The 27,373-nt window shown below is 39.9% G+C and overlaps 2 protein-coding genes across 3 annotated transcripts; both read right to left on the bottom strand.

The window, feature by feature from the left end:
- Window positions 1-109: 109 nt before the first annotated feature.
- CHMP5 (charged multivesicular body protein 5) lies at window positions 110-9,705 on the bottom strand. Its single transcript, XM_005153403.3, has 8 exons — window positions 9,557-9,705; window positions 4,877-4,981; window positions 4,088-4,134; window positions 3,076-3,169; window positions 2,924-2,995; window positions 1,693-1,801; window positions 1,185-1,297; window positions 110-681 (listed from the first exon to the last, which is right to left on the bottom strand). Exons 1-8 carry the CDS (start codon window positions 9,623-9,625, stop codon window positions 631-633), a joined length of 660 nt encoding a protein of 219 aa, XP_005153460.1. The 5' UTR covers window positions 9,626-9,705; the 3' UTR covers window positions 110-630.
- Window positions 9,706-9,998: 293 nt separating this feature from the next.
- On the bottom strand, window positions 9,999-26,827 carry FH (fumarate hydratase). 2 transcript variants are annotated; one of them, XM_034066735.1, is made up of 10 exons: window positions 26,704-26,827; window positions 21,797-21,931; window positions 21,145-21,255; window positions 17,699-17,875; window positions 16,540-16,722; window positions 15,461-15,626; window positions 13,506-13,709; window positions 12,160-12,287; window positions 10,441-10,594; window positions 9,999-10,216 (listed from the first exon to the last, which is right to left on the bottom strand). In XM_034066735.1, exons 1-10 carry the CDS (start codon window positions 26,818-26,820, stop codon window positions 10,074-10,076), a joined length of 1,518 nt encoding a protein of 505 aa, XP_033922626.1. In that variant the 5' UTR covers window positions 26,821-26,827; the 3' UTR covers window positions 9,999-10,073. The 2 variants fall into 2 exon arrangements, with proteins under 2 accessions (XP_033922626.1, XP_033922622.1); XM_034066731.1 differs by lacking the exon at window positions 26,704-26,827 and adding an exon at window positions 26,251-26,566.
- Between the last annotated feature and the right edge of the window lie 546 nt (window positions 26,828-27,373).

The raw sequence follows: 27,373 nt of genomic DNA, 5'->3' as shown, positions 1-27,373 counted from the left end.
GCTGGCATCAGAACCAGGCTCCGCTTCCGTGCCCGAGCAGCACTGGACACTGATAACAATGGCGGCAGGTTAAAAGCAAACTAATTACCAGAGAAACCACACACAAGGATCAGCTCATCTATAGGATTTTATGTCTCCATAGAATACATAAAGTTAATGACAACCCGATTGGTTACAGCATCCAAAGCAGGGTACAGGTCTTGACCAGTAGTTTAAAAATTGCTTTTATCAAATAAGCGTAGTAGTAAGGAAGCTATTTTACAGAGAGCACGCAGCAGTGTACAATCTTGGTTTCAAGAAAGAGAAAAGTAATACAAAGTAAAAATAAACCTCAGCTATGACAGCCACCACTACTCTTCACGTATTACTTTGTCCATAAGACATGGAAATCAAAACCTATTGGACTGACTGCTTCCACCGAAGGGAGCTGTGCTGAATTTTCCATTAGCAGAAAAATCAGTAGTAGAATAACTTTCTTCAAGGAAGGAACACCACCGGCCATTCATGTTGCGTTCTAGGATGTAGTGACATTAAGATTACACTGGAAGGGCAAGTTCTCCAGGATTGAAAAAGAAAAAAATCTTAATTTGATCTGTACAGTTCGTTATATCCGTTGTGCTCTTGAAACATTTATGTTGCAGGGATCTTCGGCAACCCAAATTCATCCACCAGTACGCCATCCTGTAAGAAAGAAAAAGAAGCAACAGGTTAACAACCCTCCACCAACCAGAACATGAAAGTTCCCTTACAAATTCTATAAAGTGATGTATCTGTAACATCTGTGTGTGGCAGCTGGAATCAAAGTAATAGCATCAGTGTTCTTTCTCACTATGAAGCTATATTAAAGGCCCCAAAGCAGACATACAGAAGACTTTCTTATGTTTTCAAGAATAATTAAACTAGGAGTTGAATGGCATACTCGCAGCCTCACCATGTTAGACAGGAATTACAAATTGCCATTTTAACTCTTTAAAATATTATAAAGAACATTCAGTACACTGTATACTCTCATATATAGCATCCAAAATACACCATATTCAAAATACAACTTTAAGCAGGTTTTTTTTGTTCAAACTATTAAGGATTTTTAAATATCGAGCAACCAACACAAATGTAATTAATCTAAAATGAAACAAAACAAACCAAAACAGAGTATTTTGCTTTTAAAGAGGAATGGGACTCACTTTGTTTTTTGTGTCAGTAGGAGTGACCTCTGGGATGGCTGGAGCAGACGCAGCTTCATCTAAGTAGGAATTGTCTTCATCGGCTAGAAGCTCATCACCCAATGCATCCAGTTCTGAAATTATGTTGGTTGAAAACTTATGCAAGGAATTGCTTTCACAAAAGAAAAGCGGTTCTGACAGAGAAACAGGTTTTATACTGAATGCTTGCATCCACACTCATGCAGCATTACTTGGTCATCAATCAGGAATACACACACACACACACACATAAAATACAGAGAACCTTCTTTCCTTCACTGCAGCACTGAAGATACCATTAGTCTATATCACATCTGCCACATACTCTTGCTACCGCTCTGAAAGGACATGCAGCTTTTATGTTTAAAAACAGTTATTAAAACTTTCTATTCAAAAACACACTGAAAGTATTTAACTAATGAAATTAAAAATCACCAGATGACTGTATAATGCCATTTACATTCAATAATGTAAACATCATCCTCCTAACCTGCTTCCAAGTCATCCTCATCAATCTCTGGTGTTCCATAGCTACGGCTCAGTGCTTCCTGGACTTCATTGGCTTCTTCCATCATGTCTTCCAACTGATCTTGTATGTCCTGAAGCAAGAAATGATTTCAACTGGTCCATATTTAATAGCTTTAGTTAAATTTATCAGAGCTTAATCAAATTAAGGTTAGCAATTCCAACAAACAAGGCACTCTGATATTTTTTAATGCACAAATGAAGCAGCATTAATATAAGTCAAGAGACTAACATTTAGTACTATAGCTTGGCCTTGGCTATTATTAAAATTATAATAAATACAGGAGAAAGAAAAAGAGGAACCTTGAAACAACATGTCTGCAAAATCCTATTAACTATTCTTCAGGGTAATCTGAAAACCTCTAAGAAATTACCCAAAATACAGCATTATCTTGAAAAGCAGAAATCTACAGATATTAATACAGATATTAAATCTACCTTCTGGAGACTAAGCACTAACCCACATTGTGCCCTGGCAAAATTTAGAAGACATTTTGGCATACTGTTGGCACTGTACTTCGGTACAAGTAAGGAGACAATACTTGCCTAAAGGTTTACAATGCAGGCCATACATAAAAACAGCATAGGAATGAGAACTTCAGGAATTCAGCATGGGCATTTGATAAGAGTTTAAATGCAGCATATTTAAAATTCTACTTAAGAGATCTTCCAGGATTTTTAATGTGTTTTCTAAGGACAGGGCCAGGCCTTGCAGACCTCTAGAAATTGTTTGCTTGGGGTTTGGTGGGTATTTCTTGTTAGGTTTTAGGTGTAAGTTTGGGTTTGGGGTTTGTTTTTTTTGTTGTTGGTTGGGGTTTTGTTTGTCTGTGCTTTATTCAGGTACTAGCTTGAACTGGGGAAGCAAAAGACTGGTGTGCATGTTGCAACTGCAGCACGGAGGACACAACAAAAAAGCTATAGCAGGAAGTATTCACCAACATTCCCTTTCCTCAACACTTCATCACGAGACACTACAGATTAGCCCAGCAAAGAAAAAACAACCAGTATGAGAGGGCAAATAACTGATTTTGCAGGACCAGAGAAATCAGGAAGGAATTATGATGCTGGTCTCACAAAAAAAGAGAGAAAACTTATCTAAACTAAACCAGTCAGTTTACCTTAGGTTACACAGCCTACTCATCACTATTTATGTACATTGTTTCTGTTCTTTAACAATTTGAACTATACAAACTCACCTCAATTTGATCAATTTTGACTTGCTTGTAAGCTTTCTTCATTTCTTTCACCCCCAGTTTCATTGCATCAACCTAGAATAGAGTCAAACAACATGCTTGTATCTGATGGATCACATATAAATTAAACAAACGTAAGATTAATATACTGGTACCGTTGTCTTTGTGTCCTTCAGTGCTTGAATAGTGTAATTCGCTTGTTCCATATTAAAAGACTGCTGTGATAGATTATCCCTCTGTTGTTCATACCTGTTAATAAAAATAATGGCTTTAAAACACCACACTTTATTGCTGAAAAAATTCTTATTTTTTTTAATTGAAAAATCAGGGCCCAGTGACTGTAAATAGGGGAACAACTAGCACATAAGATCAGCAGGCAGACAGAAAACCCAAAACAAAGCAGTCTTTCTCAGAACATCTAACTGAACTGTTGTATTCTTTAACATAGGATATTTTAGACTGTAAGAGTTCACAGGTATTTGGGGTGATAGGAGTTCATAAAGAACAAGAAATGAAGCAAGCCTGTAGAGGTACAATTCATCTGAGGAATATGACATACAAGACAATATTAGCTTTGGCACAGGCAGCATCTAAGAGATTTGCAGCTCAGGGGCTATAACATTACACTGAAGCACCCCTGAACATTTGCCATGTTTTGACATTCTCTCCTTTGTATTTGTTGCCGGTCACTTTCCAGGACACTATATTAGACTAGACCTCACCACAGGATCATCTATCCTGTCCATTCTGGCTTCTTGCACAGACACAACTACCTGTGCTACATATGTTCAAGTCTTACAGGGTATCTACAGAGAAGAGGTGAATTTCCAATAAACCAGTCAAAGATAATTAAGTACACAATTTATAGTAACCAATTAATAACAGAAAATGAGGCATTCTCAGGAAGTTTAGGAGCCAAGCATAGGTTTAATAATGAGCAGATTTAGGCCAGCTTCTCCCAGTCCAAATTTATAACTCACATATAAAGGCACAAATATGCTGACACTGTATCTGTAAGGAGATGCTTCTGAAAGGCTGGCTGGCTTGTTCAGCATTTTTCTTTAAAGAATATTCAGAAATGAGAGCACTGGAAAGAGAAAGTGTGCCCTCCCCTCCCCAAAAAAACAGGCTTTCAGTCATCCCAAACTGAGAAAGGTTTAAACTTACATTCGCTTCTGCTTTAACACTCTCAATGCTTTCTGCTTTACTGTGTTCTGAAAGACAAAATATTGTTACATTAGGAAAAATATTTGACTACTCTTGATTATATTGTTTAAACCTAACGTATCACATCGAAGTTTTCCAGAAGATTGCTCAGTTACTAGTGCAAAGATTTTAACAATAGTCCTGTTCAGCATTTGTAATGTATTAATGATTAACCAAACAGGCTTGTATGTAAAGCTGCTAATAAAAATACTTTCAACATTTCTGGCTTTTGAATTCTTTTTTTGATAAGCAGAACAAAGTCAAACTTAGTGCATCAGAACCATCTTTCAGCAACACATTTTAATGGTCAGCATCAAGTAATACTGCAAAACGTACTTTAACAATACTGTTTATCTATGTTGTTTATTATTATTCTACATTTTATATGTTGATCCCCTTTCAGAAATGGGTTTTCCTACTCCCTTTCTGCCTAATGCAGACCTTTTTATTTTAGCTGATGAACAAAATAGCCTTTCTACCAGACTTAGTTCAGGTAACAAAGGAAGAAAGGAAGCAAGTCACTTCAGAGTGAGGAATTATATTACATTTCTGAATAAATAAAAAACAATGAAAACACTGTTCAAAGATACATGTCTAATAAAAATAATCCTATAGGATCTTACATCTCGGACCTTACAGTAGGGCAAGGTGAAATTCTAAGGACCTGATGAACTGGCTAAAACACCCTCCTACATGACAAGCAGTGTGAGTCACATCCTCTTATGCTTAAATCCCACAGAAGATTCATACCTTTGCAGGCCCCTCTCTCATCTTCTTCATTTGATCCTTATACTTAACAAGTTCTGCATCAAGCCTAGCAATTTTCTTGTCAATTGACTCAGCTCTGCTATCCACCTTTAACATAAACAAAAAAAAACATTAATTAAGGCTTTACTCAGGAATTGGACAATAAGAGAACAGCCTCAGTCTTATTATGCTTCTAACTGAATTGTTTCTTCACTCAGTGTTTTATAAACAGTTTATGAAGTTTGTAGAGAATCCAAAACCAGAATCAAATGAAACAACTTCTGGAAGGAGCACAAGAAACATTCTGAGGTTGCAGGAAGCTCTGCCATTGTAACATGTTCTCACATTTTGGCATAATCCCTTGCACACCCACTGAAGTCACAGTCTCTATTCAGGAATTTCTGACAACATACGGTGCCAGGGACTAAACTTGCTTTCAAAGGTGCCTAACTTCTTTGTCAGAAAGACACTTTTCCCATCACTTCCCACAAAGGAACCAGGACACAGCAATTCCACCTGGTAGCTACTCTGAATTCTTTTACTTCTAATCCCAGCATTAGCTGCATAGCTCAGTCAAAAACCTCCAGCAGTCAGCCCTAAAACAGCCCTGGTGCGAAGCATGACAGAGCTGTCATTATGGAAATATTTTAACCCTTCTGCATAAGGGGGTTAAAGATGATAACCACAGAGGCAGGCATGGTATGGACCATCTAACAGCATACACAAATTCATAAAGAAACCCCAAATAAACAAACAAAAACTTAAGGAAGCCTCCTTAACATGAACCGACTATCACAGCATTTCTTGGAAAACCACAAAATAAAGCTTCTTAACTGCTCACGGAGCCTCTCTAGGGATTAGAATATAACAATAGTCCAATTATAGCGTGAGACCAATTGGTGCAAATTTACAATTCTGACTTGCTAGAAGTGTGGCTAAAAAGTATAATTATGCAGATTTTCGTCTGGGTATCTCAGTGATCCTTCCAAATCTCTGCTCTCTGACAGCAACATGCATTTGCCAGAGGCACCCTGAGCAGAACATTTGATATGAACACTCCACACAAGACATTAAAGTGTCTGGGCACAGCTGGCATTGAAAAAAAAAAATGCGTTAAGCTTTCTATTTTGTCAAATATTGTACTAATAGCAAGAAAAAGAGATACTTGTGATTTTAAAACTCTGGCAGGTTCAAAGCTTAGCCCTTCCTCAAGATGTCATCAGCTAAGTGCATCTTTGAGGTCAGCCTCCTCTCCAGGGGAAAGCCAGTTATTTAGCTTATTTATATAACAATTCTTTTAAGCAGTACTAGCAGGAAATGGAGACAGATCCTCCTCCATCAATTAACTGCATTAAGTATTTCACACACACACTGCACAAGACCTCAGATTTTAAAAATGAGAATGAACAGAAAATGGGAGAATGGATCTAATTTATCCGAAAGAAAAATCAGAGTGTGTATTATGACCTGAAGAGCCGCTTTCTTTTATTCACAGATAAGGCATACCAACATACATTCCATTGCTACAGAAGGGCCCCAGTCCAAACAAAAGAAAGGGATGGTGGTATCCCAAATACCTATGAAACAAAATTGCAGTTTATTTCAGTAAATAACAATTAGTAAAAAAAAAAATAACATCACATATCAGACTGTATTTTAACATTGTTGTCACAACTATCAGCCAATTGTTCCTATGTTCCCTACTTACTAGTCTGAAAAAAATAACATAAAATTGGAGTGTTTTATCGAAGAAGAAAAAGTAAAACCAATACAAATGCAGCAGCTCCTGATGCATCCTCTCTTCTACCATCCTCATGACAGCTTTGAGTCATCTGATCGTGCTCAGCCAGCAAGGATTGAAAGAAGTCTGCCACTTGGTGCAGTGTTGGGGCAGGCACAGCAAGCAGAAACTGGAGACTAAGTGGGGAGATGGGAGGGCATCACCCTGGCAAACTCGATAGCAACAAGCCATCGAAGCAAAGCAGGGAGAAATGTTCCCTGGGCTTCACTAAACACTTAAGATTAGTGATCCCACAGAACCAGTTCTTTAAATACAAAAACCTTGAATCATTTAGCTACCTTAAGGTGATACTTATTCTCTCTTACAACAGGAAAAAAAGTTTGTTGTGTTCTGATCTTATCGGGTACAGTTATACTGCTTTTGCAGGGAAGAACATCCAAAAACATCCACAGGGTTGTCTCTGCTTTTTGTAAACAGTAACTATGAATATTAAGCACCACTTGCCAAATACAGTAATTCCTACCTGCCATTTCATGGCTTATTACCATTTAGGTAACACAGCAAAAGATTTTACAAAGCATGTCACGCGTTGTACAATACAAAGTTTGACTCTCAAAAGGTACAACAAAATGTGTCTAAGACTGAAAACAACACAGAAGTGACATCACTTGAGCCTCCGAACTGTAGAGTTTAACACAGTAAAGAAACAGCTCAAGTTTCTTTAATGTCTCACACAACTCTATTCAATAATAATTCACATGCAATGTAAGAAAAACATCTAATGATATCTCTGGCCCTTTAGCAGGACTTACACTAGAGACTTCACTGTTGTGAAAATTAACTGAAAGTACAGTAAGCCTTTCACAAATCAGATTGATTACTTCATGTAAATTGGCTCAAAAAGCCAACCCATCAACTTTGAATTTGTAAAAGCATGTTTCTCCCCATGCTTAACTAGTGTACAGCTTACACTGCTGAAATGGCAAATTTAAGTACTAGTAACAGCATCTTGGGTGGATTTTGGAGTTCTAGCCATCCACTAAAGCATTTCCTGGTAACAGTGGGAAAGTTCTGATTTTTGAGTATGTGATTTATTTACTGCTCTAACTAAACACACTTGGAGGCATGTTTAGGCTTAATACTGCTAAAAAACAGTACGTATTCTTTGCCAATAAGGTACTGGGAAAAACACTATGACCACTTCTCTCCCTGTCCCAGCCACTGGCATATACAAGAGGCTGACATGAACAGGCTCATCCAGGTAGCACTGACAAATATTAGATGTTTGACTTAGAGGGTCTCTTCACTGGATAGCAAAATTAATCTTCTGGGAGGAAATCATGCTTTTCCAAAGAAACTTCCTGTTGTCAGGTTCCAGACAGCGCTCAGTTTTGGACACTCACCCTCACGTTCACCCTCCATTTAAACCACAACCCTTACCAGTCTTTCACCTGACTTTGCTAACCACTGACACAAACACTCAGGATCTCTGTGTTCTTTCTTCACCTTTTAAAATTGGTTTACAACAGAAGGAGCTGTAAAAACACACCAGTTTTCTTCACAAGCTTAAATGCCAAGAAAAGGCTGTGAAATTACAAGATTAACCTTCTTAAAACCATTCCTTAATGTTCTTTTCAGGCAGGCAAACGTTACATCAGCTGTAGTGTTCTACCATATGTATCCTCAGTATTTCTTTCTTGGTTTGGGCTTAACTGTACACACCCTGTACACACCCTCACCACTGACCCTACAGCGAGCTCATGCATAACAGACAGAACAATTCTCCTCAGGCAGTGGGATCTGCCCTCCTGCCTCCTAGCCTGGACAGAGGGACTGGTTTCCTTGCTCCGGTCCCTGCTTTCACACAGCTTGGTATAGAGGGAGTTAGCTAGTGCAATCAAAGCAGTGATTGCCAATGATTTGGGACTCAACAAGGCAAAGTACTGGGTTCTGCACCTGGGCCAACACAACCCTACTCAATGCTACAGGCTTGGGGAAGAGTGGCTGGAAAGCTGCTCAGCAGAAAAGGACCTGGGGATGCTGCCTGCCTTCTAGCTGAACATGAGCCATCTTGTGCCCAGGTGGGCAAGAAGGCCAACAGCATCCTAGCCTGTATCAGCAATAATGTGGCCAGCAGGGCCAGGGCAGTGATCATCCATCCCCCTGTACTCAGCACCAGTGAATCCTGGTTCAGTTCTGGGCCCTTCACTACAAGAAAGACATTGAGGTGCTCTAGCAGGGCCAGAGAAGGACAACAAAGCTGGTGAAGGGTCTGCAGCACAAGCCTAATGAGGAACGGCTGAAGGAACTGGGGTTGTTCAGCCTGGAGAAGGCTCAGGGGGGACCATATCGCTCTCTACAACTGCCTGAAAGGAGGTAGTGAGGTGGGGGTTGGTCTCTTCTCCCAGGTAAAAAGCAATAGGACAAGAGGAAATGTCCTCACGCTATGCCAGGGGAGGTTTAGATTGGATAGTAGGAAAAACTTATTCACAGAGAGGGTGCTCAGGCATTGGAACAGACTGCCCAGGACAGTGGTAAAGTCACCATCCCTGGAAGCATTGACAAGCCGTGCAGATGAGGCCCTCAGCGACATGGTTTAGTGGTGGTCTCAGAAGTCCTGGGGTAATGGTTGAATTTGGTGATCTTAAAGGCCTTTTCCAACTTGTCTAACTCTATGCTCTGTGCACACAGGCACATTCAGTGTATTACACATACACACATGAACCGCGTTCCCACACACACACACCCAGGGGCACACCCGCGCTTCCGCATGCCGGCGGCATAGACACGCAGTGACCCGCGGACGGACCTCTGCGCACACATACATACATACATACACATACATACATACACACACACACTCGAGCGGAGCCGGGGCCCGCCGGGCCTCCCTGCCGCTGCCCTGCCCCTGTCCGGCTGTGTCCCCCGGGGAAGGCACTCACCGTGCCGATGCAGTCGGTGAGGCTGGGCGGAGGCGCCTTGGGCTTCGCTTTGCCGAAGAAGCGGTTCATGGCGGCGGCTGTCGGTTTCCCTCTCCCTGTCCCGGCAAACAGCGGCAGCGATACGCGCCGACCCGGAAGCCGACAGGCAGGCGGGCACGCCACGCCCCGGTACCGCCCCGCAGGCATCACGTGACCAGTCCGGAACTTCCGCACCGTGCGGAGCAGGGGACGTTTTTCACCGCGACAGAGACGGTGTAAGTGTACGTGCGGTCCTGGGCTTGCGCCACCTCTTCGGGACTGCTGTCACCGCCTGGAGAAACACCCTTTAAGTCACATCAGCACTGACGTTTTAAAGATATTATAGCTAGAAAATCTTTCCCCCAAGATCAAGTTTATCTGAGCTGTGAAAAAGTAACAGCACGAACAGATGTGAAACAGAAGCACAGAGTATTTGGTTTATTTTATTTATTTTTTGTGTTAAGAACACGTGGGGTTTGCGGGTTTTTTTGTACAGACGTTACTGAGGACCTAACATATCTTTAGGCTTCACCCACTGATCAAACTGGTCTGACGTGAGGAATCCCAGCTTTATAGCAGCTTCTTTTAACGTTGTCCCTTCTTTGTGCGCAGTTTTGGCAATCTTGGCTGCTTTATCATAACCTGTAACAAAACGAAACAAAGCAGTTAGCCATGCGCACTTTCACAAAATGTACAGGTGAGAAGAAAGTGGGACACTTGGCCTATGGAGAATTAATCTGCAGGACACTGCTACTGCTGCTTAACTCAATTTGTACTAAATGTGCACCAAATGTAACATGCAAAAACATGATACCACAAAATATTTCAGTGTAATGTTCTGGTAAGTTTCTGAGCCTTAAACCTACCTATATGCGGGTTCAGTGCTGTTACCAGCATCAGAGATTCACTCATGAGTTTGTTGATCCTGTCTGTATTAGCTTGGATTCCAACTACACAGTTGTCCGTGAAAGAAACACAAACATCTCCGAGAAGTCGTGCAGAGTTTAAAACGTTCTTAATCTAACAACAACAGAACAAAAGAAATACCAGGTATTACATTCAGTCAGTAACAGCTGCACAGTCTTGTGTTTGTTCACAGCCAGTGCCCCCCCCTGCAATACCCACTTTTTAGCAGGCTGTTTGTAAAAAAGGAGTGGCTGCAGGGTAAGCTCAGCCTACTCCCATTTAAAGGGGTGGTAGAACTGAATGTGCATGAAGATGACCACAGTACATATAATCATTTTGTTCACAAATAATCAAGTAAAAAACTACATGAAGGCATTTGATTCATTGTTATTTCCCTCCCTAGGTACTGATCAAGAGAAGACATCTAACGATATAAAGTACAATAATGTCTGGCATTAGTCATCTACTTTGACAACTCATCTACTTTGACAATCCATAAGATACATTCTTGGTTTATTTTTGGGGAGGGATCTGTTTAGATCAAATTTATCTTATGTGTATCTCTTGCCTGTTTGTGATTCCTCCCTCCCGCTTCGAAACCAGATGCTATATGATTAGAAGAAATATTCCTGATTGGCAAAAATAAACGCATTACCCTGAGCAGACGCAGTAAGGTAGAGACAAATACTGATTCTACTGTAAACTTTCAGTTTTCTTTCAATCATTTCTAACATAATAAAAATGCCGTATCAGTCAGTATAGACTATGCAGAATAATAACATGCTGCTACCTTTGTGCCTCTTATTTCTAACAATACAACAGAATCTTAAAAACCTTCCTTTTATTACTATTTCCTGCAAGTCACCTTATTTTTTTTTAAACTATTATCTCTACCCTAACTTCTGTGCTATTCCTTTAACAGTCTACATACAGTTATCCACAATCTGCTGATTTGATGCTTTTGTTTATATTCTCTCCCTCAATTTCTCCTGTTTATTTTTCCTTCTTGGTTTTACGGGAGGAAAACGAACAAATCAACCAAAACAAAACAAAAGTAGATAGCCCAAAGAAGAAAATAAGAATTATGACTTGGTGTCAAAACATGCAGATTTCAGTACAAGGTGATCTGTAACACTCATTTAACTTGACTTTTTTTAAACTAAACATACAGAAGCAGCAATATGTCTCTTGGCATATTGTCCTCACACTGTAAAAGGCAGAAGTACTGAAGTCTAACTATTTATAATTTTACATGACTCAGTTGCCAAAGACCTGTAATCCTTTGGTATTTGGCAGTAACAAAGATTAGTAACAGATAGGTGTTAAAGAAAAAAAAACACCTAATTTTTAGCTGAGACACCTGATTCTCTTTGGCTTTGGATAAAATTTTGTCTCAGCTTGTGCTCCTCTCTCCCTGCTTCTTTTGATGATAAGCACAAACTGTTAAGATTAAAAGCTTATCTGCATAAAATAGTTTCATGTTTGAAAGATTGCCAGCTCCCTGTCAAAAAAACAAGGACTTGCCATACAAAAGGAATAAATCTCATACACACAATTCATTAGCTTCTCTGGTGCTTGTATTGACCAAATATTCACTGAGGGCTTTTTCCTACAAATTATCTGATTGTACGAACAATGACCTTAAGAAGTCCTAGATATTTAAAACTTCATGAACTTACCATCATGGGCTTAAAAACATTCAGTTCAAAGTGTCCGTTGCTACCTCCTACAGTAACAGCAACATGGTTTCCCATAACTTGGGCTGCCACCATGGTTACAGCTTCACACTGGGTAGGATTCACTTTTCCTAGTTGCAAAAAGGAGAGAAAAAGGTTACCCAAGAAGCAGCAGCAGAAGAAAAGGGGAGAAACAAACAAAAAAAACCACACAAGCAAACAAAAACCATGAACAACCAGTTGTGTTTCCTTATTTACCAAATCACATTCAACAGAAGATGTTTTGTAGGACGTAGCAACTTACTCATGTTTATCTGTGCATCATAGAAATAATTTCTATAAATGATATTAAATTAACTGTACAATTCCAGTAATTCAGCTAGGATTTTTAAAATAGCCATGGTTGCTTTAGCAATTCACCAAGATTTTGAGAGCTGGATCAAATGTGCATGAGCTAAGCAGCTATTACCACTGTTCTTAACTGATTAACAACACATTAAAACCTGTCTTTACTTGTACAAGTGGGCATTTCTGGTAAATCACTACCAAATCTCAATTTAGGAAAAGTATTCCTAATCTGTTAGAATTACTTTGTAATAAAATTAGTACACTATCTTTACTTTTCAGGAAAAAAAAGGCAAAACAACACAAAACAAAACCCAAACAAACACCCCCCCCCCCCCCAAATTAGAATGGACTCCTAATAAATAAGGGTTTTTTTTAATAGCTGATGTAATTTCTAGAAATAATCCTAATAAGAACAGTCATTATCTGCTTTTTTTAAAGCCAGATATGCTCATGACCTGTTTTATACTTTATCATAAAGAACATGTTTTTGATGGACAATATTCATATATGCATACTTTTTTAGGAGAAAGTAAAGAATGATTACTAATATTCCTTCATTTCTTATCAACCCACACAACAGCATCATTGCCATTGTGTATCATATGATACGTATATCATATGGCAGAAAGGAAAATGTAAAGACAGAAGTCAGTTTAGATCACAATATTGCTACAATTCATAGATTAGATCATTTAAAGCTTGTTTCAGAAAAGCCTTTACATAAAAATCATACAGACCTTGTAATTCTAAAAGAAGGTTTTGAGAAGTATGCTTGTATTAATAGAGACATATGTTTACAGATAATGCTCTCCCCCACATACTTGACAACACACAGCTGTGCAAGCAAGTATTTTTATGAACACCAGTTTTGGTAAAATATGGCAGAAGATAAAAACTGACAGAATTGTTGAATCATGGACTTATTGATGTGTAGTGGCGTTTGGTAAACACGTTAAGAGTTAGTGGTCCAAATCAAAAGAAACGCAGTAGTTTCTCTGTACCTGGCATGATGCTGCTTCCTGGTTCATTTTCAGGCAGGATGAGTTCTCCTAGTCCAGAACGTGGTCCAGAACCAAGGAAACGAATATCATTAGCTATTTTCATGAGACTACATGCCACTGTGTTCATAGCTCCGCTGAGTTCAACCAGAGCATCATGAGCCGCAAGAGCTTCAAACTTATTTGGAGCAGTCACAAAAGGCAAACCTACAGGGGGGAAGGGGAAATACTAAGCCATGAGGCACATGAACCAGATAATCAAACACATAATTTATTGAATTTGAAAAGAGTAACACTGTAAGATGTTCCATCTTCTCTAGACCTTTTCTCACAAACATTGCTTAAACAGATTAATACAATGTAGCAGTCACTAAAATACACAAGAATATGAAATGTGAGCATCCACCCACAACAAAATTTCAAAGACTTCACACTGTGTTGCATACTAAGCATCACTTTCCCACTGCAGTAGTCTACGAATGTCAGTAATCTCTTACAGGTTAGCCCAAACTTAATTTCTCCTGTTAAATCAAGTTAGATTCTTTAGATTGTCAAGTGCTGTGATGCTTTCTCTCTGTTATGAAAATGAGGTTTCTACAGCACAGTGCAGAAGTTAGGATAAAGCAGTCACGATGGAATTAGGTCCTTGAAGGAAAAAAAAAAAGGCATTCAAGTATCAGCACTGGAAGGGAACAACAAAGCAGACAGAACATGTGAAAGCTGATTCAGACTCAGAAGCATGCTTGCAACTGCTGCCAACAACAGGAGCACAGACTCAATGGAAGCAGGAGCTCTGCTGACATTAATTAAATGCCTGAGATTTAAGGCTAGGTTCTATAATGAAAAACATGTCTTCAGGGCTTTGCCCTGGAAGTCAGTAGAATGCCCTTAGTGGTAATGGACATCTCTAAAGACTAATTGTGGGCTGGACTTTGTGCCTGCAAAACTCCTGATCGGAGCTTACATTACCAATTCAAAGAAGAGCAGCATAACCCCCATGATTTCTAGTGTTACGCAATTCCTGCTAAACACAAAATCCCACCCAATATGCATGAGGTTCCAAATTGCATAGCTGCCTTCTCAGTTGCAGAGATCATTCTAAACTTTTCCTTTTGTCCTTACCAATAAACTTGCCTATAAGAGTACGTGTAACTTCGTAAGTCTGCCCTACTTGTTTTAAACTAGTACAGCTTTCCCATGCAGTACACCAAACATGCGCTAACATGGGAGAGCTTCCTAACCACCAATAGCTTCTTCAAGCACCAAAACAAGCCCTGAACTGCTGCCCAGCAGCTGTTGTTTACGACAAGTTACTTCTGCCCTCTCAGGGTACAAGAAAGTCTTGACTCTCTACAAGACACAGAATAATAGATCCATTAAAACAAAAATACTGTTGATAAGCAGTTTTAGCAATTTTAAATGACAGACATATGTATTCATTTCAGGGGCATTTTAAAGACATACTGCGACACCAAAGATCTGATTGATAGATCAAAAAACTCAATGGCTCTGTAAATTAAATTTTAATACCTATAAAGATAGCATCAAAAAATCAGACAGCTAACTTTTTGATATGAAAAAACATAGTGGCTTTGGGAGGGTTTTTCCCCTTCTTTCATACCAAGTCACTGTAGATTAACAGAACCAGAGGAGCAAAGATCAAGACAGAGCATTATAGCTGGGCTAATAATAGAAGCCTGAAACTGTATCTGTAAGCCTTGCTCCAAAAAACATGGTAATTTCAGTCACTTTCAATGCACCAAGTATAATTCTAAAAATCCACTGCATGAAAAAATCTAAGTATAAGGCATATAACATACAGCATTAACAGAAACTTTCATGTTAAAATATAAATACAATTTGGGCTTATGAAAAGACTGGAAACTGAAAGATTTTGTTTCAGTTTGACTCTGTGCTATATATATTGCTTTACTGATAACTGAAGTATCATTCCTCACCCGTCAGTTCAGCCACTTTAGCAGCAACTTTCTCAGCAAAACCAATCCTTGTGTTTAGTCCTGTACCAACTGCAGTGCCACCAGCTGCCAGCTGATACACTCTTGGCATCGTTGACTCAATCCTAGCCACACCGTATTTAATTTGTTGCACATAGCCACTAAATTCCTTTGAAAGAAAGAAGGACAAAATAAACCAACAAAGACAATGACCAAGAATAAGCACTATTACTTAAGATTTTGATCATGATTGGACTAATTTCTTTACAAACCTAAAGGCACTCAACTTTACCAAATGCAGAATCTTATCATGCTTTCATTAAGAGGTAGAGTTTGTATGTCCTAGAAGACTGCTCTCACAGTACAAACAATTACACTTAAAAACAATCTACGTATATAAAAATGTGTAAACAATACATCTTTCTCTGCCATTTATCTCAGTTGTGTACTTAGGAGGACATGAATCAATGTTAATCAGATTAAACTAATGTTCTCAAAGTACAAATAGAGAAGCAGATCTTGGACTTTGTTCACTGAATTTTACTTAGTAAAAAACTGAGCATTCTTGGATAAATCCACAAGCTTTACACGGATTTTTATCAGTTAAAGTTAATTCATTACCAAATTAATGTAATATAAGCCATTCTTGACAATATCTAAGAAAAACTTGCTATCATATATATATAATGATCATATATTACAGATTTTAATTCAAAATACTTAGTAGTTTTGTGTGTTGGCAAAACCTCCTTCATGTAAATTTACCAATTAGACTACCTGTCTTCTCCTTTGTAATGTCATTGTAACAGAAATACCACATTGTGTTGCTTGGTAATGGAACATCATCTAAAAACTATATCTTACTACTGTTAGAAGTAAGACACAGAAAAAATGAAAATTTATGTTGCAGTTATTAGAGTGAAGCAACTCTACTAAAGATGAAAATACTTAAGACTGAAATTAAGCCAGTTTCCTGTAATTTCTCTTAACAAGCCAATTAAGGCATCCTCAAGTTTGCCTCCATTTCTTCCAATACATTTATAAGAATTTTCCAAACAAATGCATAATTTGAGTTTTTTTACCTGTCCAAGAGTAAGTGGAACAGCATCTTGTGTGTGAGTGCGTCCTATTTTTATGATCTGGGAAAACTCTTTGGATTTCGCTTCCAGTGCATTCTGTAGCTTCTTTAGTCCAGGTAACAACACCTCATTAACCTCCTGGGCAGCAGCAATATGCATTGCCGTTGGGAAAGTGTCATTTGAACTCTGAAAGAAGTTCAAGAAATTTAGTTACAAGCTTTTCTTACCATTAGTGTTATAAGACGTAGATGTATGGCTTTATTCTCCTTATTTTGTAAACAAGAAAAAACTAAGAACAAGCAACTTTGGAGTGTTCCACAAGTCAACCTGCAGGAAGAATAAAATCTTCCAAATTCTAGTCCAGTACCTGAGGGATAAAATCAACTTTTTATAACTATACCTACAGAAAGTTCAGTTGAGTAGATTGTTCACAACAATGGGGGGGGGGGGGGGGGGGGGGAAAGAAAGAGGAGAGGAAATAAAAAGAAAAATAATTACTTGGAGAGACAGGTGATGAATAGATGATTTTAAAGGAATTATAGGTGACTTAGAAACACCTATGTGTTGATTTGCTAAGGGTAAATATAAATGTAGTGTAGTTCCCAGGATACTGAATAAGCATAAAAGATCAGGAAGGAATACAACCAAGTCAATGGCTTAAACTTCAGCTACTCTGAAGGAAGTATCAAGAGTGAAATGTGATAAAATTGCCTACCACAATCCTTGGGGAAAATAAAAAAAATTAAATGGATATTTCATTTGCCAACTACAGGACTGCAGCCACTATCATATTCTTTCTATATGCTGTATGCAATGTAGATACGGAGGTAACAAGTATCCAACTTTTACATGCTGCATCTATATTTAAGACTGCTTGCAGTACAGTAGTTGTCACAAGGACACCTCTACACACTACACTATGTGTGAAATTATGTGTCATGAATGAGTTAAAAAAGCTCATGCTGTCACCAGTGAACATTTTAAAGTTCTTTTAAACTGAAAACCCCAGAAAACTGTTGCCAAAGCTGTACGCAAAACTTTTTGTTTTCTCCAAAATCTAAACAGTGGCTCTAAAAGAATTTAATTTAAATTCACCATTTAAAGCAAAAAAAAAAACAAAACACTTTTCACATCAAAAGAAGTATAATACAAGTGTAACAACCTGGCTTTTGTTAACATGATCATTCGGATGCACTGGTTTTTTGCTTCCCAGTGTGCCTCCCATTATCTCAATGGCTCTATTGCTGATGACTTCATTGACATTCATATTGGTTTGAGTTCCAGAGCCAGTCTGCCACACCACCAATGGAAAGTGATCATTTAATTTTCCTTCAGCTACCTAGAATGGAAAAAAGAGAAAAGTTGTTATACTGGAACAAAAAAAAATTTAAATCATAAATCTGAACACCTTATAGCTATATTTAAAATAATGTTCTCCATTATATTTGTAAATCTACACAGAACAATTGTGAATTTATAGCAGAATAATGAAGAGTTTGATGTAATACCAGATATTAAAAGAGAAAAAAAAATTTGCTATGCTTTTCAAAGATGCTAATTCTGAAACACAAAGAAATAGATTTAATTTCATGTTCTACCATCATAGAAAAGATTTTTAAAAGGTCTGTTAGATCTTATCTTCTCTTTCACAAACAATGCAGATGATTTTGTAAGTCAAAAAACATCACTCCCTTCCCAAATTTTACAGCAACTTGGATTCTAATCTTCCTGGGTAGGACTACAGGTAGTATGAGCTGGTTCTCCCTGCCACAGTTATTTCTCAGGTCAGTAAGATATCCCAGACAAGGGAAACACGTTAAGCAGTTTCTCAGAGCACGTTAGGCGGTTCAGGACACTTGATTGTTATGTTTCTCCTTCAGTTACGAAAATCCTCTGTGTGCCAGGAACATCAAGATTTGGACAGTGCCTGTCAGTTTACAAACCCATTATCATCATGGGTATGCTGCTTTCTCCTATGAAATCAGGCTCAACAGCTGCACAGTTTCATCATGAACATTGATCACAACTATACTACTATTAGGGGCATTCAGAAGTCCATTCCTTGTGGCAAACGGTCCCCCAGAAGAGGTGTTTTTGGCAAAAATAATCTGAGATGCACATGCAGTACATAATATTTGTATAATCAGACTCCAACATTTCTCCAGAAATAAATTTCGTACAGGGAGGTTCCAGACTTCTTAAACACGCAGACATTAAGTTTTGCAGTAACAAAACGAGCCAGCAGATAGTTGCTGCTATCAAACACCTTCTTCATGTAAGGCATAATTTCCCTAGTACTGCCCTGGACCTGTGTGACTTTAAATTGAGAAGTGCCTAAAAAAGACTCGTGACTGTCTTTACTGTGCCTCAACTGTAACTGAGTATGTTACACATATAAACAGGAGAGTCACATAGACTTAACAAGATTCGTAGGTATTGACTTGCTGATTATTCATGGAAACAAGGTCCTGATCAGCCAAAGACAGCTACAACAACTTGCATCTGCTACAGATAGGCTATGACAACTACCATCTCAAACCAAAACAGAACAACTCTCCTGTTTGATCTGTATTTTTTTAGAGCCTGCTGAACCTTGTATGCATTTATCATTTTTTTAAATGTGTTTTAGATAGTATCAGAATCTGTGTTCAGAAGCATCATGCTACTATGCATATTAGCCTCAGAAAAGTTGAGAATGTAAAGCAAAGGATATGTCATCACAACTCCAAGGCTAGATAACTATCTCCAGTTTAACAGGATACACCAGTCTTACTGGAATCATACTTTTCAAGAAAGAGTCTTTAAGTATTTCCCATTTTATACAGGAGCAAAGTTCCCACCTCCAAGAGTAACTTAATTCCTTGCTGTACCTCTTCCTTTTTAAGTTATATTAGAAAATTATTTTGGAGGTAGGGGAAAGGATGTCACTGCAGGGGTGTTTGTAAAACACAAGAGAAAAAAAAAAACAACAAAAGCCCAAACCACTTTCAGAACTTATGAATCTAAGTTAAGTACTGGCACTAATTAATTGTGTGTCAGCCTCACCTCTGTGGCTGGCAAAATCTTGGAGCAGATTCTCCTGGAAGGCATACTAAGGCACATGAAAAACAACAAGGTGCTTGGTGACAGCCAGCATGGCTTCACTAAGAGGAAATCCTGTCTGACCAATTTGGTGGCCTTCTATGATAGGGCTACAGAACTGATGGACAGGGGTAGAGCAGTTGACGTCATCTGCCTGGACTTGTGCAAAGCGTTCGACACTGTCCTGTGTGACATCCTTGTCTCTAAACATAAGAGACATCAGTTTGATAGGTGGACCACTCAGTGGATAAAGAACTGGCTGGATGGCCGCAGGCAAAGAGTTGTGGTCAACGGCTCAATGTCCACGTGGCAACCAGTAACAAGCGGTGTCTCTCAGGGATCGGTGTTGAGACCGGTCTTGTTCAACATCTTTGTCAGCGACATGGGCAGCAGACATGGACTGAGTGTGTGTTCAGCCTGGAGAAGAGAAGGCTGCATGGAGACCTCATGTCTGCCTTCCAGTATCTGAAGGCGGGCCTACAAGGATACTGGAGAGGAACTCTACATCAAGGACTGTAGTGATAGACCAGGTTGGACAGAGCCTTGCACAACATGTTCTAGTGTAAAGCCATGATCTTAAGATCCTTTCCAACCCAAGCCATTCTATGATTCTAGGATTCTGTAAGTAGCCTTTTAGCCACCAAAACTTCTGATCCCCCTTTAACTAGGAGATCCCCTGAAACCACAAGAAGAGTCTGGACATATTCTGGGCTTCTCCAAAGCTCTGGGGTCTTGGGACTTACAGTGCTACAGCTGGTAGAAAGATTATAAAGTGTCTGCAAATACTGAAAAGATTTTTAAGCTAGTTTGAATGAGAAAGCTCTGTAAAATAATCCTTCAAAATAAATACATCTGTCAACTTACAGAAAGCAACATGCCTGGTAATACCATACCTCAAATAATGGTCATTCACAATTCTCTGCACTTGGGTGGCATTTATCATGAGAAAGAGGAGATGCCTCTGTGTGTCGCATCATGTCCTCTTTAGCTATAAAAGTGATACTTAAAAAACAGATTTACTAGTAAGTTTAAGTCTGAAGAGGAAATGGACTAGCAACAAACTATTCAGATTGCAGATGCTCTTCACATTACCCAGATCGAATTGCTTAATGACTGGGGACTTCCAAAATAAAAAAAGCTTTGCTTGGCAAGTCAGACTTCATATTAGGTGAATGAACAAAGACTGTGTTACTCTCTTAGTTGTTTTTTTTATACTGTTCAGCTGCTAAGAGTCAATACTATGTAAATAATGAGTAGTCCTAATGAAGGGGAAAATTATATTGTTTTCATAACTTAAGTATCAACATACATTTGAGCATTCTATCATTTATGTAAATATGAGAAGTAACATAGTAAAACATATGAAGTAAATGATTTCTCAACCTGAAAACCAAAATTTAGTAACAATAAATGCCTTCCTCTAACAATTTGAGAAAAGCAGGTCTTCCCCCAGCCTCCAAACTTCATATGAAAAGCTTAACAAAAAAACAGTTGACAGTTCTAGCACTTTGAACAGTTTATTCTTACCTCATTAGCTGCCTTCACAATAGCATTAGCAATCTTTGGGTCAAGACCGTAATCTTGATTTACTTCAGCAGCTGCCCTCTTCAAGATGCCAAAAGCCCTTATAACTTGAACCTGTGACACAAGAATAAGTTTAAATGCATAATTTTGTGTATCAAAAGGAATTACATATGTTAAAATTAACAGAAAAGGAGGACTGGTTCAACTTCTAAGTAGTCTTTTTGAGGGCAAACTGACATGTTTCAGTACATGGAAAGCTAGTAGATGACAAAGCACATGCACACTAATCCTCTATGCACAGCTACATGTGAAAAAGTAGCTTCATATCAACTAATACTATACAAAATATCTTCAATAAAAAAACTATATAACGCTATAGCAACAAACTACTCCATTTTTTCTTCTTCAGAAAAGAATAATTCCTATTCATTCCAGTTATTAAAAAAATTAAGCAACAAAATAAAATAAAAGCAACATTCAATTTAAATACAACAAAAATATTTCTACTGCAGCACAGTATCTTGCCATGCAATTTCCAACTTTAATTAAAACTCAAAGATGCTCATACTTTCAGCAAAAGTCTAAGAAGAAGATATTCTCTCTCACACCCAAACCTTCCTTAAACGAAGAAACTGAACACATTTGAATTACTTACTGGCATCCTTTCTGAAACACCTCCAATCTTGAAGTTCATTGTAGATCTTACAGTTTGGGCACCATAGTATTTGTCACTTGGGACCTTCAGTTCACCAAAGGTATCATATTCTATCCTAAAAGCCTCTTGACTTGACTATGGAAAAAGAAAAAAAAATATTTCCAACACTGGTAAACAGCACATCCTTTTTGAAAGCAGATACAGCTAAGAAAAATGTTCAAGAAGGGGGAAAAAAGAAGACGATGACATGCAGGGAGTCATCGGTATTTTTCTAATTATGTAGACTCATAGAATAGAATCATAGAATAGTTAGGGTTGGAAAAGACCTTAAGGATCACCTAGTTCCAACCCCCCTGCCATGGGCAGGGACACCTCACACTATCTTCAAAGTTAAGACATTTCTCTAGTTTTAGCACTGGCTCACTAAAAGTCACTTGTAACATTGTACAACCTAGCAGACCCACTGGTAACTGGCAGCACTGCAAGACTTAAGACCTCTAGATTCCCACTGTACGGAACACATCATCCTGATGAAAGACTCTGTTTCTTCTTTTGGAAGAACTTATCTTGGAATTTACAGAATTAGTTTTGTAAAAACCAAACTGAAGAACTAGCACAGTAAGAATTCAGGTACCATCTGTCCAGCCAACATACACGTAACACAATCCCTATCTGAAATCCACACTGCACATGAGACTTCGGAAGAAAACTAGAAGGAAGAAACTGATTAATCCAGTACCAAGTTACTGACAATTAATTATCTTCTGAAGCCTAACAAACCAGGAACACAGTTGCCCTAGCTGTGCAACTCAAACACTGCACCTAGGCATATTTTGTGCAATATTTATGGAAGGCAATATTTCTGTATTATGTATAAACCTAGCATGCATTATTACCTAACACAGCAAAAGTAAACTAATTCTAGCCAATGTACACCAACTAAAAAGTAATTTTTCACTTTTTGTGAAACAACCCATTCATTTGTGATAATGTGAACACATTCACATGCAGCTCTACAAAGACTGAGAGACTGGACAGGAAGCAAGAGCAGTTTCTATTCCTCTTCCCATGCCTTGGTCAGCAAAGTCCCAATTTTCTGTGAGAAAGGTGTTCATCCTTCCCTAGAAGAGGAGTCTACCTTCTTGCAGAGTTTTCAGGAAGGGGAAGTCTTTTTGAATTCTTAATCATACATAGAGTGAACCAATCCCAGCTCCATCAGTAAGATACATACATAAGTGCTGGGCTCTGACAGAACCATGACAATCAGAGGCAAGTGCTTGGGAAAGCTCTATCAGAGCACTGAGTCAGCATTGCAGCGCAGCTAAAGGAAGAAAACAAATTTTAAGAACTATTAAGAAATACAGAGGATAGCAAAAGAAACACTGCTGTGCCACCTTGGTTCATCTACCCTCTGAAGTCTGTGCAGATTTGGTTCTTTCAGCCCTCCCCAAAGGTTATTACTGAAAATGGTTCAAAGGCAATAAAGTTGATGAAAGGTAGGGAGCAGCTTTCTTAAGACAACTAATTTTTTTGTTAAAAAAAAAGATAGCTTGGGGATTGAATTAAAACTGAGGCTAATTATAAGCATCAGCAGATTGGTGATGGGTATTAGGTGCTCACTGTCTCTACCAATACAAGAAACAGGAGCCATAACATTAGGCTAATAGGAGTCAGGTTCAAAGTAAGGAAGAGGAAGCAGCTCTTCACACAAGCAGCAGACTGATGAAACTCCTTGTCAGCTGATGCGGAGCGTGCAAGAAGTCTGCACAAGTTCATGGAACATGAGATAAGCACTCAGAAGAAATATCTAAACAGGCGTATGACACAGACAAACCACAGAATCTGGAAACCCCCTGATGTGAAAATTAAGATTCTGGGTCAGAATACAAGGCAAGCATCATCTCTGTTTTTCGCAATTCTTTCTTTTCCCTAGGTGTTCACTTCTGAAATCATTCTGTTCCTCTCTTTTCTTGATCCATTCTACTGACTCCTTGCTTGGTGGGTCTTAGTCATCTTGGACAGGAGCACAGCTGGGTATTGGGCAGAACAACCTCTCCAGCAGCATTGACTTTCTACAGCACCCTGGCCAGGTCCACATCACCACAGATGGCAAGCTGCAGGAAGTGGTGATATGCTGGGCATTTCAAGCATTTTTACTGTCCTGAGTAGCTTCCCAGCTGGATGGAGACACTCTGTCTTCAGGTACTCCAGGAGTTACATAACGGAGAGTTAAATTACCCATAGCCTTTTAGACAAAAAAGCTAGCAGTTGCACAATTGATTCGTCAAACTCACATTAACGTTAATGCTAACAATGATGAAACAAAGATAAACAGGATCAGTACCTCCTCGTACAAGTACCTTTAAACAATGCAATCCTCCTAACTTTAAAAAATAAAAAAAAATACTTCCCTGCCTAATTCCATGTTACTCATGCTCCCAAACTCAATTGAAGTTAACAGGGTGAGGTGCTTTAAATTGAATGTCATTTGCTGATTAACAGAGTAACAGACACATTAGGTTAAAAAGTGGTATTTCTCTTACATACTAAAGTAAGGAAACTAAATTCAGTATTACCTTCAGACTAACTAATAGCATGCAGAAGTTATGAGTTTTAATGTAAAAAACATGCTTCCCTAACTGCTTAGACAGAATTCACCCTCTTGAGTAGCTTTATGAGCAGAAGGCCCCAGTTTCTGTACCTAGAGCAGTTTCTGCAGTCACCCCACTCACTTAGAGAACCTGCTATAAAAGGGTACAAGAGGCACAGCTGTGTCAGCCCTGTGCTCCCCCCACCAGTGGGCAATGGGAGAAGCCAAAAGGAGACTGCCACAAGCCAAGGCAAATTCCCACAGTCACTTTGTTTCTGCCATAGCTACAACAAATCTCAGATCCAAACTACTATTCCACACCTTACAAAACAAGGTATGCTCTGCCTTCCAAAATCCCAAGAACCCACAGCACAGAGCTTACGTAGTTAGACAAATATAACTGTACTTTTGCCTTGTTGTAGGGAACTAATCAATTGATTGCACCATAACACACTGGAGATAGGCAAATGGCAGACCTGCTACAATAATACTTCCCATGGAAAACTACATTCTGATTTATGGATGCAGCAACCTGTGGATGTACGTATTTAAATCATCATTTTTAGCATGTCAATACCAATTTGCAAGGCCAGCAGAAAAATGAACTTGTGCTCAACTGCTCTCCTTTAGCAGATGAAGACTGCTTCCATTTTTTAGCACAGTTCCTCCTTTATAGTATCAAGTCACAAACTCTGAAAATTACTCTTTATAAACCAAACCCAAGTATTTTACAACAATCAACTAAAGAAGGACCATTATGACTGGAATTCCATTTAGAATATCTTGTGCGATTTAGCTCCAAATTAAAGCAACACAACAGTCATACCGTAGAACAACATGCACATTTGGTTGTGTCTACACATGTTCCTAAACAACTCTTGCTGCTTGAAAATCTCTACAAACATTGTAAAGCATGGGGTTTCTGTTTTAAAAATGACTGGTACATTTTTGGTGGTCCTCGTGGAAATAAAAGCATTCAAAAGTTTTCCTGTTAGAATTCAACAGCTGCTTGAGTTCCAAACTGACTGAGGGACATTTTGCTATAACCACTGCAGTTATTTAAACCCAAACAATTCATAATGTCTACGTACAGGACAGATCATACTTCTGACCAGCAAAGAGCAAAAATGTATGTTGCTTCATACCTTTCATAAATACTGGGTCTTCACCAAGCAAATGATGGCCATGATCTATAATGCTTCTTTTGGATTATGCCAAAGAGGAAAAGAAAAAAGGGATCCATCTGACAAGCCAATGTTTGAGTTATATATTCCAACCTGACACCAGTTTTCTTACACAGATATGTTTCATTCACCATGCAGTTGATTCACTCATGTGGAAACCTGTTCTTTTAAATGTGATTTTCTACCCCTTAATGTCACCTCAATCACAAGTTAGAAGCTAATGTTCCAGTTGGATTCATTAGCTAATTTAGTAAACGAATTAATAAAATCCTGAACAGCCTACTTCCTGCAGAAATTTCTCTGACAGTCTAAATTATCTCCTTTTAAGGAGCAAATCCACAGAAATGCACCCGGGACTCAGGCTTCCAAGTAACACCCTAGCTGCCAGTACCGGGATCATGAATGCGTTATTCAAACAGCATTTTTGTTTCTCGAGCGGCATCCAGTCACTAAACCAGTTACATTTTAGCCTGACAGTCTGACTGAGGATGCCTGCTTGAGGTCACAGCTTAGGTTTCAGGCAGCCCCAAGATCTTCCCTGACAGACCCACTTCCGTGAAGACAGAATATAATACATACAGCTTTTTCCTCATTTGTGCCTCAGAAGCTTTAAGAAAGGGCCTGAAATTTCGGTGCAAGAAGCTACAGCGTGCCACAACACTAACACCTTTCCTGCTTACCTGCTCGGATGCCACCTCTCCCCTCCGCTGCTCGGCCATGCTAACACAGCGTACTCTCGCCACAAATCTCTCCCTTCGGGCAGCGCACCCGGACGGACAGCTGCGCGCTGCAGACACCGGCCCGCCCCGGCAGCAACCGCCGGCGCGGGGCTGCAAATCCGGGTGCGACAGAGGGGCCGAACTGGGCCTCGGGACTGCCCGCAGGCCGCGCAGCGCCAGGAAGGAACCGGCCCCAGAGCCCCCTTGGCGGAAGAGGGAAACGGCAGCTACAGCCTGACAGGAGATGGCGGCAGCGTCTTCCCGGTGTCCGCCGTTCCCTCAGGTGGTGCGCGCCCGCTCCCTCCGCCCCGTGCGCCCGTGCCCCGGGCGCAGTGGGAGGAGCCATGCTGGCCGCGGCCGGCGGTGGCAGTTAGAGGTCACCGCTCCTCCCTCACCCCCCCACCCCATGCTTACCATGGCGGCACTGGGCAGCGGGCCCCAGCGGGGGGCAGCGGCGCGCGGGGGCGGCTGGCTCGCCAGGAGCCCGGCGGAGCAGCCCAGGCGGCGGCAGGCGCGGAGTGAGCGGTGCATGGCTGCGGCGGCGGGGGGCAGATGGGGCTGCGGGACCGCCCCGGACGAGCGTCAAGGTGTGACGGGCGTCCATCACCGCACAGGCTCCGCCGCGCCAATCGGCTGCTGCGGGCGGGGCTGCAGAGGGAGAACCGCCTCAGCAGCGGGAGAACCGCCTCAGCAGCGGGAACCGGCGCTTGCGCAGCGGCTCTGGCGTTCCGCCCGGTCAAAGGGGAACCCGCCTTCCCTACGCCAAGGGCGGCGCGGGATGGGGAGGTAATGAGCATCGGCACAGCAGTTTCCAGACGAGGGAGGTTAATGGTGCAACATTGCTTTATTGCAGCATGTATGAAATGTTATTTCCTCTCTCCTTCACAATAGTCAAGCCTCTTTCTATGAAAAATGAGCCAAGACAAGATGTAGTCGTCTTTTCCCCTCCTCTCCCCACAAAGGTAACGCTTTGGTATGCTACACTTCCCCCAGGCCAGTCTCAAGACCCTGATACAAGATACAAAACCACTACAGGAGTGAAACATGGTATATTGTTTTTTCCAAACTTCCCCCCTCGCCCCCC

This window comes from Melopsittacus undulatus, chromosome 1 (genome assembly GCF_012275295.1).
Source record: "Melopsittacus undulatus isolate bMelUnd1 chromosome 1, bMelUnd1.mat.Z, whole genome shotgun sequence".
NCBI classification, from domain to species: Eukaryota; Metazoa; Chordata; class Aves; order Psittaciformes; family Psittaculidae; genus Melopsittacus; species Melopsittacus undulatus.
This window is presented reverse-complemented; position numbering and strand designations above follow the sequence as displayed.